This window comes from Cetorhinus maximus, chromosome 7 (assembly GCF_964194155.1).
Source record: "Cetorhinus maximus chromosome 7, sCetMax3.hap1.1, whole genome shotgun sequence".
NCBI classification, from domain to species: domain Eukaryota; kingdom Metazoa; phylum Chordata; class Chondrichthyes; order Lamniformes; family Cetorhinidae; genus Cetorhinus; species Cetorhinus maximus.
In genome coordinates, this window is record NC_135885.1 from 59,125,874 (window position 1) to 59,138,480 (window position 12,607).

Sequence of the window (12,607 nt, forward strand, 5' to 3'; positions counted from 1 at the left end):
AGGAAGCAGCTACTGAGCCAAAACAAGCTACACTCTCGGTGCAGTATTCATCCAAATCAGTTCGCCTAATGAGGTAACCACATAGTAAAAAAAATGCTTGGAATAGATGTCCCAGCATTTGCAATGCAGAAAGATTGATTAAAATTGAGTCTAGATTCTTTGAAAGATAAATCTATCTTTGTCTTTTTCAGATGCTGATGGACAGGCTGCATGTTTGTGGCATTTTCTAAAAGGACACAATACTTTAACAAAACTTAGATCAGAAGGACAGAAAAACAAATAATGGTGTTAATGTTTTAGAATTCTACTTGTTTAAAAAAATAAATTACAATAACAAAATTCTCTTGCTTCAAACAGACTTACAGTTGCACTTTTTAAGAATGGGGAAGTACACTGGTAAACTTTGGGAACAGTAGCAGGGTGGTAAAGTTACTAGAATAATATCCAGAGGCGTGGCTAATGCTTTGGAGACAAGGGCTCAAATACTACCATGGCAGCTGGTGAAATTTAAATTTAAATGATAATCTGGAATAAAAGACTCATCTCAGTTATGATGACCAGAAAGCTACAGGACTGTCATAAAAACTTGTCTGGTTCACTCAAGTCCTTCAGGGAAGGAAATCTGCTCTCCTGGTCTGGCTTGCATGTAATTCCAGACCTACAGCAATGTGGTAGACTCTTAACTTCCCTCTGAAATTGCCTAGCAAGTCACTCAGTTGTATCAAAATTGATTCAGAAAAGTTGAAAAAGAATAAAACCAATGGGTGACCCAGCATCGACCTAGACACCAGAAACGACACACCTAACCTGTTGACCCTGCACAGTCCTCCTCACCAACATCTGGGCACTTGTGCCAAAATTGCAGAGCAGTCCCACAGACAGCCCGACATAGTCACACTCACCAACGTCCCAGGTGTCTCCATCACCATTCCTAGATATATCCTGTCCCACAGGCAGGACAGATCCACCAGAGATGTTGGCACAGTAGTATACAGTTCTCAACATTGACTCTGGATCCCATGAAATCTCATGGCATCAGGTCAATCATGGGCAAGAAAATCTCCTAATTACCATGTACCATTCTCTGTCAGCTGATGAATCAGTACTCCTCCATGTTGAACAACACGTGGAGGAAGCACTGGGGGAGCAAGGGCACAGAATGTACTCTGGGTGGGGGACTTCATTGTCCATCACTAAGAGAGGCTCAATAGCACCAGTACTGATCAAGCTGGCTGAGTCCTGAAGGGCATATCTGCCAGACTGGGCCTGCAGTAGGTGGTGAGGGAACCAGAAATAGGGGAAAATCCACTTGACCTTGCCCCCATTAATCTACCTGTCATAAATACATTTGTCCATGACAGTGTTGGTAGGGGTGACCACTGCACAGTCCTTGTCCGTCTTCACACGGAGGATACCCTCCATCATGTTGCATGGCACTACCACCGTGCTAAATGGGGTGGATTCAGAACAGATCAAGCTGCACAAAACTGGGCACCATGAGGTGCTGTATGCCATCAGTAGCAGAACTGTATTCAACCACAATCTGTAATCTCATTGCCTGACATATCCTTCACTCTACCATTATCATCAAGCCAGAGGATCAGCCCTGGTTCAATAATGGATGCAGGAGAGCATGCCAGGAGCAGCAACAGAGTTGCCTAAAACTGAAGTGCCAACCAGGTACAGCTATAACACAGGATTACACTTCCACTAAACAGTGGAAGCAGCATGTGATAAACAAAGTAAAGCCATGCCACAAGCAATGGGTCAGATCAAAGTTCTGCAATCCAGCCACATTCAGTCATGAACAGTAAAGGTTATATTCAAGGCTGAGATAGGCAGATTTTTAATCAGTAAGGGAATCAAGGGTTATGGGGAAAAGGCAGGAAAGTGGAGTTGAGGATTATCAGATCAGCCATGATCTCTGAGTGGCAGAGCAGACTCGTTGAGCCAAACGGCCTACTTCTGCTCCTATGTCTATGGTCTTACTAAGCAACTAATTGGAGGAGGAGGCTGCAAAGATATCCCCATCCTCAATGATGCAGGAGCCTAGCACATCACTGTAAAAGGCAAGGCTGAAGCACTTGCAACCATCTTCAGCCAGAAGTGCTGAGTGCATGATCCACCCCGGTCTCCTCCTGAGGTCCCCAACATCAGAGGTCTTCGGCCAATTCAATTCAGTCCATGTGATCGGGAGGCATGAGTTGGCTGCATTAGAGGTAAAACTCAGCTTGGGACATAAAATGTCTGCCAGTAGTTGAGAGGGAGGGGGAATGAAAGAATGACAGGATAGGAGAAAGGGAGGGAGGCATGTACAAGGCAGGGTTTCCTGCATCGTATGCTTGAGCTGATATTATGAGGGACAATTAAAAAGTTGGTCAAAGGAGTAGATTTTAAGGAGGGCGTACAAGGATGAGAGAGAAATGGAGAGGATTAGGGATAGAATTCAGAGCTTTGGACACAAATGATCAATAATCACTTTTTTTAAACAAACAGGATCAATCATCAGTCACTACCTTCAATTCTTCTTTATTTTTTTCAATCTCCTTTCTAAGAGAAACTGCACTTTGCTGAGCTTCTGCTTTTTCCAAAAGTACTGAATCCAGCCTTGTTGTTAGTTCCTGGTCAAATAAACCGAATAGTATAAATTACAACAATAAAAAAAGTTATAAAAATGTTATAAGAAGTTCTGATTTATTATTTTATTCAGCTAGACAGAAGTAATTTCCTAATCCCTATATAAATAAGGATCATGTATAGTTCCATAACACAAAGTCTTCAAAATATGAATGGACATATAACCTTAAGATTAATTATATTTCAATTAGTCAGTTGCTCATAAATGGAATATGCACTTACATGTATTTGAGCAGCACACAAAAATGTTAACATTACCCAACTATGATATTGTTTACTCAGACTTAGTGTAAATAAAGCCCTTTTATAACTTTATAAAGCAGCTAACACCATGATACAGAGAATAGACAATTTTTCTCTCACAATGTGATTAATTATCTCTCATATCATCCATATTTAAGTTCTTACTGCCCTTCAGCCAATATAGCATTCAAACGACATCAATGCCTATTTATGGTCCTCTGGGCACAAGAAAGCACAGCATAATGAGCAAAAGCTTGAATAAGTCTTGATGCCATTTTGAAAACTCAAAGAATGCAACTCCCTTGATGGCTATGTGAGTAAATGCATGTTGTGATGTGGCACTAAGTCATACAGACTAGAAGGACCACAGTCTATTATCCTGTATTCTGTGCTACAATAGTATATAAGTCAGCCACAGTTCCCATTCCCGATCACCATATAGTGGCCCCTGTTCTGTAAGCGGAAGCTTGGCAAGAACAGGCTTTAAGTTCTTCACAGTTGAATAACCTCTGATGACATTCGCTATCTAAGCCCAAAAAATAAGAATGGCTAACCAGGTGAAGTACTCGAGGGCCACCTGCACCAGAGAACCATATCTTGGCAAGGGTGCCTGAAGGAAAGAAGAGGAAACAAGGAAAGAAAATAGCCACAAAACACAATGTTGGAAAAATAATGCTGGTAAAATGCAAGATGTCAGGAAAAGGAAGGGTCACTTCCACTATGAATTGGCCAGGACAAGAGATTTAGGACAGCCCATCATTTTACAACAAATCATTAACATCTACTTACTGCAAGCAAAACAATTTTACATAAAAAGTCATAAAGACAACAAAAATGTTGGTTTTGGATGGATCTGTGTAACAACCAACCACTTCTTACACAAATGATTACCACTCACACTAATTAAAATGATATAGTTTTGCTTGTGCTATGGAGCCCTAAAAATCATTTCCACAGTTTAAACAAGTATACTCAGTCCTGCTTGTATACCGGTTTTAATCAAGCAAGTGAAAAGTGTATGCAAGCAGGATTGGCTGTAAAAGCATTCAGAAAGTTACAATCATTGAAATCTGCTTCATGAGTATTACCTGGATGACTGCATCATTAGCTTCAAAAGTTGGTTTTGTTTTGAGTTGTTCAATTTCATTTTCCAGTGCTGAAATGATATTATATGTATTGTAAAACCTTTAAAAAATAAACTGCTCGATTAGATCTAAATCTGCCAACGCCAAAATTAAACAATGAATATTTATAGGATAAACAGTAATGAAATACAGTATACACAATTTATGAAATCAACAAATATAATTTGAGTTTAAATTAGGGAAGTACTACATAATGCCAGGAAACAGTAGTCATGCTTGTTTTAATTGGTACAGTTTTTAGAAGGTCTATAATTCAGTCAGATACACTGAAAGGTTTATTGCTGCCAGAGTACAATACAGTAAGACACAGTAACTAGCATTTATATTGTGCTTTCGATGTAATAGAGTGCCCAAAACATTTCAGAGCAGTTATCAGAACAAAACCCACACTAATACAAAGAATAAGGTATTAAGAGGTTTGACCAAACCAAAAGTTTATTAAACACATGGGTTCTAAGCAGAGCCTTAGAAAGGAAGAGATTTATTCATTAATTGTTCCTCTGAAGTGCCTTGGGAGTTTTAAAAAATGTTAAAGGTGTTCTATAAATGCAAATCATTGCTGCAGCTCAGTTTGCAAAAGTGATGTCCACACACAAACTCTAAGTACAGATAGCTAAAATTAACTTCCTATATTAACAGTAGTTCTACAGAACAATGTTTGGAATTAGGTAGCCAGTTTTAGTAAAGGAAGTGCAAGAAGCCAGTGCATGGATGCCACTCTCTGCAAACTAAACTTCACAAAAGTTCAAGTTTTCAAGAGAGGAGCACCAATTCTCAAAGCAAGGTTGTCATTTTGTATTTAGTAGGCTGGTCAGAATACATGATCCTAATCATGTAAAACCTTAGCACATTATACAGGCAACTTGTACTATAGAGGTCAGTGAATTTATTACTGCATCCACAATGCCAGGTGTTGTACAGTTAGAATGGCACGAGGTGGGACCATCAAAACTAAGTAATTAATTCCTTACTAAGAATTAAACTATTCAATGAAGAGGAATAAAAGTACAAAACAATTATTGTAATTCTGAACTTCTTCATGTAATCAGGTGTTGTAGACCTTCCTATTTAGTGTACTGGATCAGCATTCAGTACATAAGTGAGTAGAGAAAACAAGGCACATTTTAATTATTTAAAAAAGGGTGCTAATAGTGAATTTTCTGTTCAAAGATCTGTTTTAACTATATACATTACCAGTGCATTTCGACTTTGCCTTCTGTAAAAGCATAACCTGTTTCTTTGCGAATTTAATGAGGTCTTCCTTTGGTAGAGTGTCCAGCTGTAAATACAGTAAAACAAATTAGTACGGACTCAACATATTGCAATGTTAATTCACAAAGAATTAATATTTAGATGCTTTTTAAAAACAAGTTCTGAAAAACTGTGCAGTTTGTTACGAATGCAAGGTTTTTTTATAAGATGGTAATGTTTTGAACCATCTCCTTAAATTCATGGTAAAAGGATGGAATGAAAAGGTCATGTAACCTGCTGCTAGTTTTGCCCAGTGATAAGCTGGTGTGACCTGGTCACCATGGGTACAGGTGACCTGGGTTAAACTTTATGGAAATCTATGTGCCAGGTTTAACACCTGAAAACAAAGGACAGAGCATGGATAAATTTGCAGACTCTGAGGCAGCTGTTTATGCTTAGTGCAGACTCCCAGGCAGTCTGAAAAAAATCCTGAACACAGAGAAAGGGAGACAGCAGCCATTGCAAGCAGCAGTTCTTTGCTAACTATCAGGCAGAATGCTAGTGAAAGCATGTCCTCCAGGTGAAGAGAAGGAACTTGCAGAAATTTAAGGCACTGGAAGATTTGTCCTGGCAAGGCTGGGAGAAGGAAACACAGAAGCGAATGTTGTTGCCGGAAGACAGTTTGGGGAATTTTCGGAAATCTGAGGAACAGGGCCTTTAATGCTCACTGGACATTACAACTCAGCAACTGGGGGAAGTGAACTCATTGGAAGCTGTGAGTGACTTTGGACTGTTTCCTGCAAAGACTGCAATTCTGCCGGGTGTGCTTTACCTTATTTAAAAATGCGGCATGGGGTTATTTGTCGTGTTAAGAGTCATCTGTTCTGCAGTTGTAAGTGTTAGCTGCCTACTAAGTAAGGTTTAGATGATGTTGATTTTAATTTTTTTGGTACAGTAAATTTTTTAAACTGGAAATATTGACATGTGATTCCTTAAAGTTGGTCACTGGGAATTCAAATCTTTTTAAAGTTATCAGTCTCTACGGGGATCATAAGTTAATCTTTAAGCAAAAATTTTTTTCTTTCAAACCTTCGATTTTCCTGATCCAGGGGTTGCTGGTGAAGGCACACCATCCTGACTACTCTCCTGTTAAACAGAAACAGAAGCTTTACAACTGAGAAATTGGTTGCAGTGTTTTCACATCGCGCCAATAACAATTATATCAATATAATATAAAAGCAAAAAACTTTATCAACTAACAAACCACTATATCAATCTTACAATCAACACCTCATTTTTGCCTCTAACGGATAATTGAGAAATCCTAAAACTACAGTTCAAATTTAATATAAAATTAAAATTATCATATTTTGGGATCTTAGTTTATGCAACATGGTTGCATGTTTGTCTCTAACACAGTCACTGCACCTCAAGTAATTCACAGTATGTGAAAAGCTTTGAGATGTGATAAGAAAAATTTGCACTTGTGTTATGAAATAAAACTGTTCCGTATTAAATTATCCAATTAACATAGTATTCATTACAATAACATCCACTATATTTTTCCCCCATATAGTAGCTCCTGAGCTCATGCAGCCTTAAGCTAGAGATTCCACACATTCATTTGCAAGGCATTTATTACCTCCCTGACTTCAAGTTTTTCCTGGCTCGTAGTTAGTTGAGTATTCCTTTGACAGGTTTAAAACTGTTCTCTCACCCCGCAGTCTCTCTCACCTCCACTGCTCCAGTTTCAGGCTTATGCATCATCAGCTCCCACTGCCTGCTGCTCCTCCAATCACAGACGTTCCCCCACCCCATACTTGCTGCTGATAGGCTCAGAGCCTCAGAGCGGGTGAAATATTATACCTAACCAGGTAAAGCTCAGAATCAATGTGTTTATTTTTTTACAAGCTTATTAGTAAAGTGCGTGTTATAAAAGGGTTTTACTGTTAGAAGATTTAAAGTTAAAAAAAACCTAGTGACAATGAGAATTTGCATTCAAAGAGGAAAATACATAAAAGGAAGAGAAGGCTGTTTGTAAAAGGAGGAGGGATTCTAAGATCTAAAGCCTCCAGCCTGAAAGCCTCAAGTCTGTCTGCAAGGACCCAGATCTGAAAGAAACTCATTTTTAATGCTATTGTCCAGGGTGTGCTTTGCCATGGGTCTGTTTAAATCGATGTATTTTACTGTTGCCTTACCAGGAGTCTAACTGAGAGTCAGATTAATTAGGGGATTTTTGTAATTATTATAGTAGTAATTTTATAGACATATGTATGTGCTTACAATCTTTCTTGTATTAATAAATGTTTAATTTAGTTTTATAAAAACTTCGAGACTTGGTGGTCTTATTACTGCCACTCCAGGATTTGAACACAATCCGGACTGAGAGTACAACTAAAGGAATGCTGCATTGTAAGAGGTGCCACCTTTCAGATGAGATATTAAGGTGAGGCCCCTCCTACCTTTCCAGGTGACGTACAAATTCCTATTATGTGGTTTGAAGAGGGGCAAAAGGAAAATGCTGCTCCGACCAGATCCTTGCACTATCAAAAGTGAGGCGGGGTTCCAGAAGCAGCTGAGATTGGAGCTGGGCATGGGCATACAGCACCAGCACAAAGGCCTGGTACTGAAGTTTTCATCTATCATTCATTGCTGTAAAACCCTTAACACTTATCAACACTCTAACAAGGAACCATAAGTTCTGCATTGTCTTGGTGGCAAGACCATCTGAACACAAACATTCAATTATAGTCTGCCACAGGGGTCGGTTCTTGCACTGACCCTTTTCAATAGGTTTGTGATGTACATGCTCTGCACCAAATCCTGGATGTTCATCTATGCCAATGACATAACACTGGTGATGCAGGGATTGACACCAGAGGAAGCAGGCAGGACACTCACCAGTGACCTGGCATTATTAAAATGCCACTTCCAGAGCTGACACCTTCAGAAGACAGTTGTGTCAACATCCCTTCTGAACAATGCCACCAGGAAAGAACTCGGGTTTCCTTCTGTGGAAGACAACTTACTCATGACCACCATATAAAATACCTGGGTGTCACCTCAGGCAGACTAACTTATTGGCCTCATCTCATCAGTACTGGCCAAAAAAGTAAAAACCAGCGTGAACCTGGCCTGGAAACATGCTGGAACATCATGGGGGAATAGAGTCACAACAGTTTGCACTGCAACAGATGAACTGAGGCAGAAGTGGAGGAGTGAGACAGGAGAAGTTGGGCAATGTTACATCGAAGGGATAGTCAAACTAGACATTACATTATAAGAATTGACCTTCACATGAAAATAGTACTAAGATTTGAAGGGAGTTCTTCCAGCGTCAGAACATTCTTTCCTCAAGCAACACCACGCTGGTGGCTGTATTTGTCCGCATAATAATCTGCACTTCAAAGATAATTAGTTTGATAAGGTGCTGTGCCATGTAAATGCAAGTAAATTCCCTCTTTATTCTATAATGTAAATTATAGATTAGGGGAATTATAGATCACATCACAACAAGCTCTATATCAATAATTCATAATAGTAGGTTCAGTGCTTGATTTACACTGCAGAATCACCCTAGGTCCCCAGAGATATGGAATGCATTGTTTATAAGATTAATAAGGAGGGAAAAAATAGAGTGCAAGAGAAAGCTAGCCAGAAATATAAAAATAGATAGTAAGAGTTTCTATAAATATTTTTAAAAATGAGTTAAAGTGAACGCTGGTCCGAAAGAGAGTGAGTCTGGAGAAGTGATAATGGAAAACAAGGAGATGTTAGATGAATTGAACAGGTATTTTTCATTAGTCTTCACTATAGAGGATACAAGTAACATCCCTGAGACAGCTATAAATCAGGAAATGGAAGGGAGGGAGGAACTCAGGATAATTAGTCACCAGAGAAGTGGTACTGAGTAAATTGTTGGAGCTGTGGGCTGACAAGTGCCCGGGTCCTGATGAACTTCATCCTAGGGTCTTAAAAGAAGTGGCCAGTGAGATATTTGATGCATTGCTTTTAATTTTCCAAAACTCCCTAGATTCGGGGAAGGTCCCATTAGACTGGAAGATAGCAAACATAGCTCCATTATTCAAAAAGGGAGGGAGACAGAAAGCAGGAATTTACAGGCCAGTTGGCTTAACATCTGTCATAGGAAAATGTTAGAAGCTATTATTAGATTGGCTATAGCAGGGCACTTGATAACTTCAAGGTAATCACGCAGAGTCAACATGGTTTTGTGAAAGGGAGATTATATTTAGCCAACTTATTGGAGTTCTTTGAGGAAGAACATGTACTGTGGATAAAGGGGAACTGGTGGATGTACTGTACTTAGATTTCCAGAAGGCATCTGATAAAGTGGCACATCAAAGGTTATTGCGGAAAATAAAAGCTCATGGTAAAGGGAATAACATATTGGCATGGATAGAAGACTGGCTGGCTAACAGGAAGCAGAGAGTAGGCTTTTTCAGGTTGACAAGATATAATGAGTGGTGTGCCAAAGGGATCAGTGCTGGGACCTCAACTTTTTACAATTTTTATAAATGACTTGAAGGGATGGATGGGATGGCTGTCAGGTTTGTTGATGATACAAAGATAGGTAGGGAAGTAAGTTGTGAAGAGGACATAAGGAGGCTACAAAAAGATATAGATAAAGTGAGTGGGCAAAGATCAGGCAAATGAAGCATAATGTGGGAAAATGTGAAATTGTCAATTTTGGCAGGGAGAATAAAAGAGAAGCATATTATCTAAATGGAGAGATTGCAGAGCTCAGAGATGCAGAGGGACCTGGGTGTCTTAGAGCATAAATTGCAAAAGACTAGTATGCAGGTACAGCAAGTATTTAGGAAAGCTAATAGAATGTTATCATTTATTGCGAGGGAAATTGAATACAAAAGTAGGGAGGTTATGCTTCAATTACATAGAGCACTAGTGAGACCACATCTGGAGTACCATGTACAGTATTATTTAAGGAAGGATGTAAATGTGCTGGAAGCCGTTCAGAAAAGGTTTACCAGGCTAGTACCTGAGAAAAGGTCAGATAGGCTAGGCTTGTTGAATGAGGCATCCGAAAGCTGGAGTTTAGAAGAGTAAGAAGCGATTTGATTGAAAGATATAAGATCTTAAGGGGTCTTGACAAGGTGGGTGTGGAGAGGATGTTTCCTCTTGTGGGAGAATCTAGAACTAGGGGTCACTGTTTAAAAATAAAGGGTATCCCCATTTAAAAATGGTGCTGAGGTGAAAATTTTTCTCTCAGAGGGTTATGAATTTTTGGAACTCCCTTCCTGAAAAGTGGCTTTGAATATTTTTAAGGCAGACGTGGATAGACTCTTGGTAAGCAAGAGGGTGATGGGTTATCCGGGATACAGATTTGAGGTTACTTGCTCAGCCATGATCTTATTAAATGGCAGAGTAGGCTCGAGGGGCCGAATGGGAATTCTTGCTCCTTGTTCGTATATTGCAGGAGCAAGTTTCACAACATCAACAAAAACTGCTTATATGTAGCCTGTTCGATACAGCGATTTTTACAGTTTAACGCTGTTGAATGACTCAGGAAATGTGAACTGAACAGAAAATAAGACAGTCAGAACTGTAGACGTGTTTAGCCCATAGCTCAGAAAAGGAAACTTCAGCCTCTGGAGTTTGCTACCAAAGACAGACCTACCTTGAGAAACCCCAGCAGAAACTAACCCTGGTACCGCGCAAGATAGTGATGCCGTCCCATTTAGTACACTGCGACTGCTGATCTCAAATGACTGAATGAGGCATCCAATAGCTTGCACCCACCAGGATTTGCTTTGTAAATATCCTGCTTGGTGTTGGCACAGCGAATAACCACAGCAAATTAAATATTTACTAGTGATTCAATTTACAGCTTGAAATGTACTTTGTTCACCGGCAACTTTGGAAACTAGATTTCATAATAAAGAAGCTCAACAGGGGAGGTTTTGCCGCAGATCAACCGTATCGACAAGTGATGCGTTTAGTTTTTCGGCTTCTTCTCACCCAAACCCTTTACTGTGTCGTAATTTAATAACAAATAACTGAATGAATTATCGCTGCTCTCACTCATTTCACACCAGACTCGCCCACCCGCTTCCATTTCACACCATTCAGACAGAGTCACTAGCTATGAGCCCAGGCCTAGTGGCACTTCACGCCATCCACTCACCTCCATCACCTCAGTGCGCTGGCCTGCCCCTTCTCACCGCAATCAAATCAACTGCGCAAAACAAGCGGAGCGACGGCTCCAGCCACTTCCTTCCAATCACCGCCTCAGCCTCGGCCTCCAATCGCCGCTCCCGCCTCCGGTTGCTCCGGTCTCGCGTTCCTGCTGACGTCTCCTACCGGAAGTGAGGGTTACCATACCGACGGGCCTGCTCTCGTGCGTGAACTCCGATCCGTACAAACAGTGTTTGGAGGCACAAAGCCCCGATTGTATTGTGGTGCTTTGGCCGCCAGGACCAAATGTAAATTCCATGGTGAGGAAAGGCCATCAAGCCCATTCCACCGTCATCCATATATAATTATTGTAGATAAAAGCAAAAAAACTGCGGATGCTGGAAATCCAAAACAAAAACAAAAATACCTGGAAAAACTCAGCAGGTCTGGCAGCATCTGCGGAGAGGAGCACGGTTGACGTTTCGAGTCCAAATGACCCTTCAACAGAACTAAGTAAAAATAGACCCCCCCCTCCCCCCACCTTAAACCAGCTTATATTTCACCTCTCTTCTATTTTTTACTTAGTTCTGTTGAAGGGTCATTCGGACTCGAAACATTAACCGTGTTCCTCTCCGCAGATGCTGCCAGACCTGCTGAGTTTTTCCAGGTATTTTTGTTTTTGTTTATAATTATTGTAGGTCTTCTTGCGAAGCACGTTGACCATGAATCTATGTCTGACCTAACACAAAATCGCCTAGAACAAATAATTTCTCACCATTTGGTATGTGCCTCAGAACCTTATGTAGAGAGTCATAGAACTGATCTTTGAGACGCTGACATTCAAGGCTCCTGCATAAGCGCAGATTATATTCACAGCGTCTGATGACTGATACGGTGAAAGATGAGGCATTTAGAAGTCGGGACTGGTGGCTCAATTGACCGTGATAATTTTTTGCTGTCTGCGAAGCTTAACCATACACCATACTGATGCTGGTCTGGGCCCTTGACATGACAACTGAACATAAGGAATAGGAGCAGGTGTAGACCATTCCACCCCTCAAGTCTGCTCCGCCATTCAATAAGATCATGGCTGATCTGCCCCAGGCCTCAACTTCTCTTTCATGCCAGCTCCTCATTGCCCTCAATTTCCCGATATTTCAAAATTCTATCCATCCCCTCTTTAAATACTTCCAGTGATCTAGCCTCCAGAACTCTCTGGGGCAGAGAATTCCAGGCAT

General features: G+C 40.4%; 1 protein-coding gene across 1 annotated transcript in view; it reads right to left on the reverse strand.

The window, feature by feature from the left end:
* The window catches only part of gcc2 (GRIP and coiled-coil domain containing 2), a 67,346-nt gene extending 55,613 nt beyond the window's left edge, over nt 1-11,733 (reverse strand). Inside the window, exons 1-5 of the mRNA XM_078545556.1 lie at nt 11,380-11,733; nt 6,306-6,362; nt 5,220-5,304; nt 3,969-4,036; nt 2,517-2,621 (exon numbers count right to left, since the gene is read on the reverse strand). Coding sequence (XP_078401682.1) covers nt 2,517-2,621; nt 3,969-4,036; nt 5,220-5,304; nt 6,306-6,362; nt 11,380-11,385 — 321 coding nt within the window. The 5' untranslated portion in view covers nt 11,386-11,733. The remainder of the gene's footprint in view (nt 1-2,516; nt 2,622-3,968; nt 4,037-5,219; nt 5,305-6,305; nt 6,363-11,379) is intronic.
* Nucleotides 11,734-12,607: the final 874 nt, after the last annotated feature.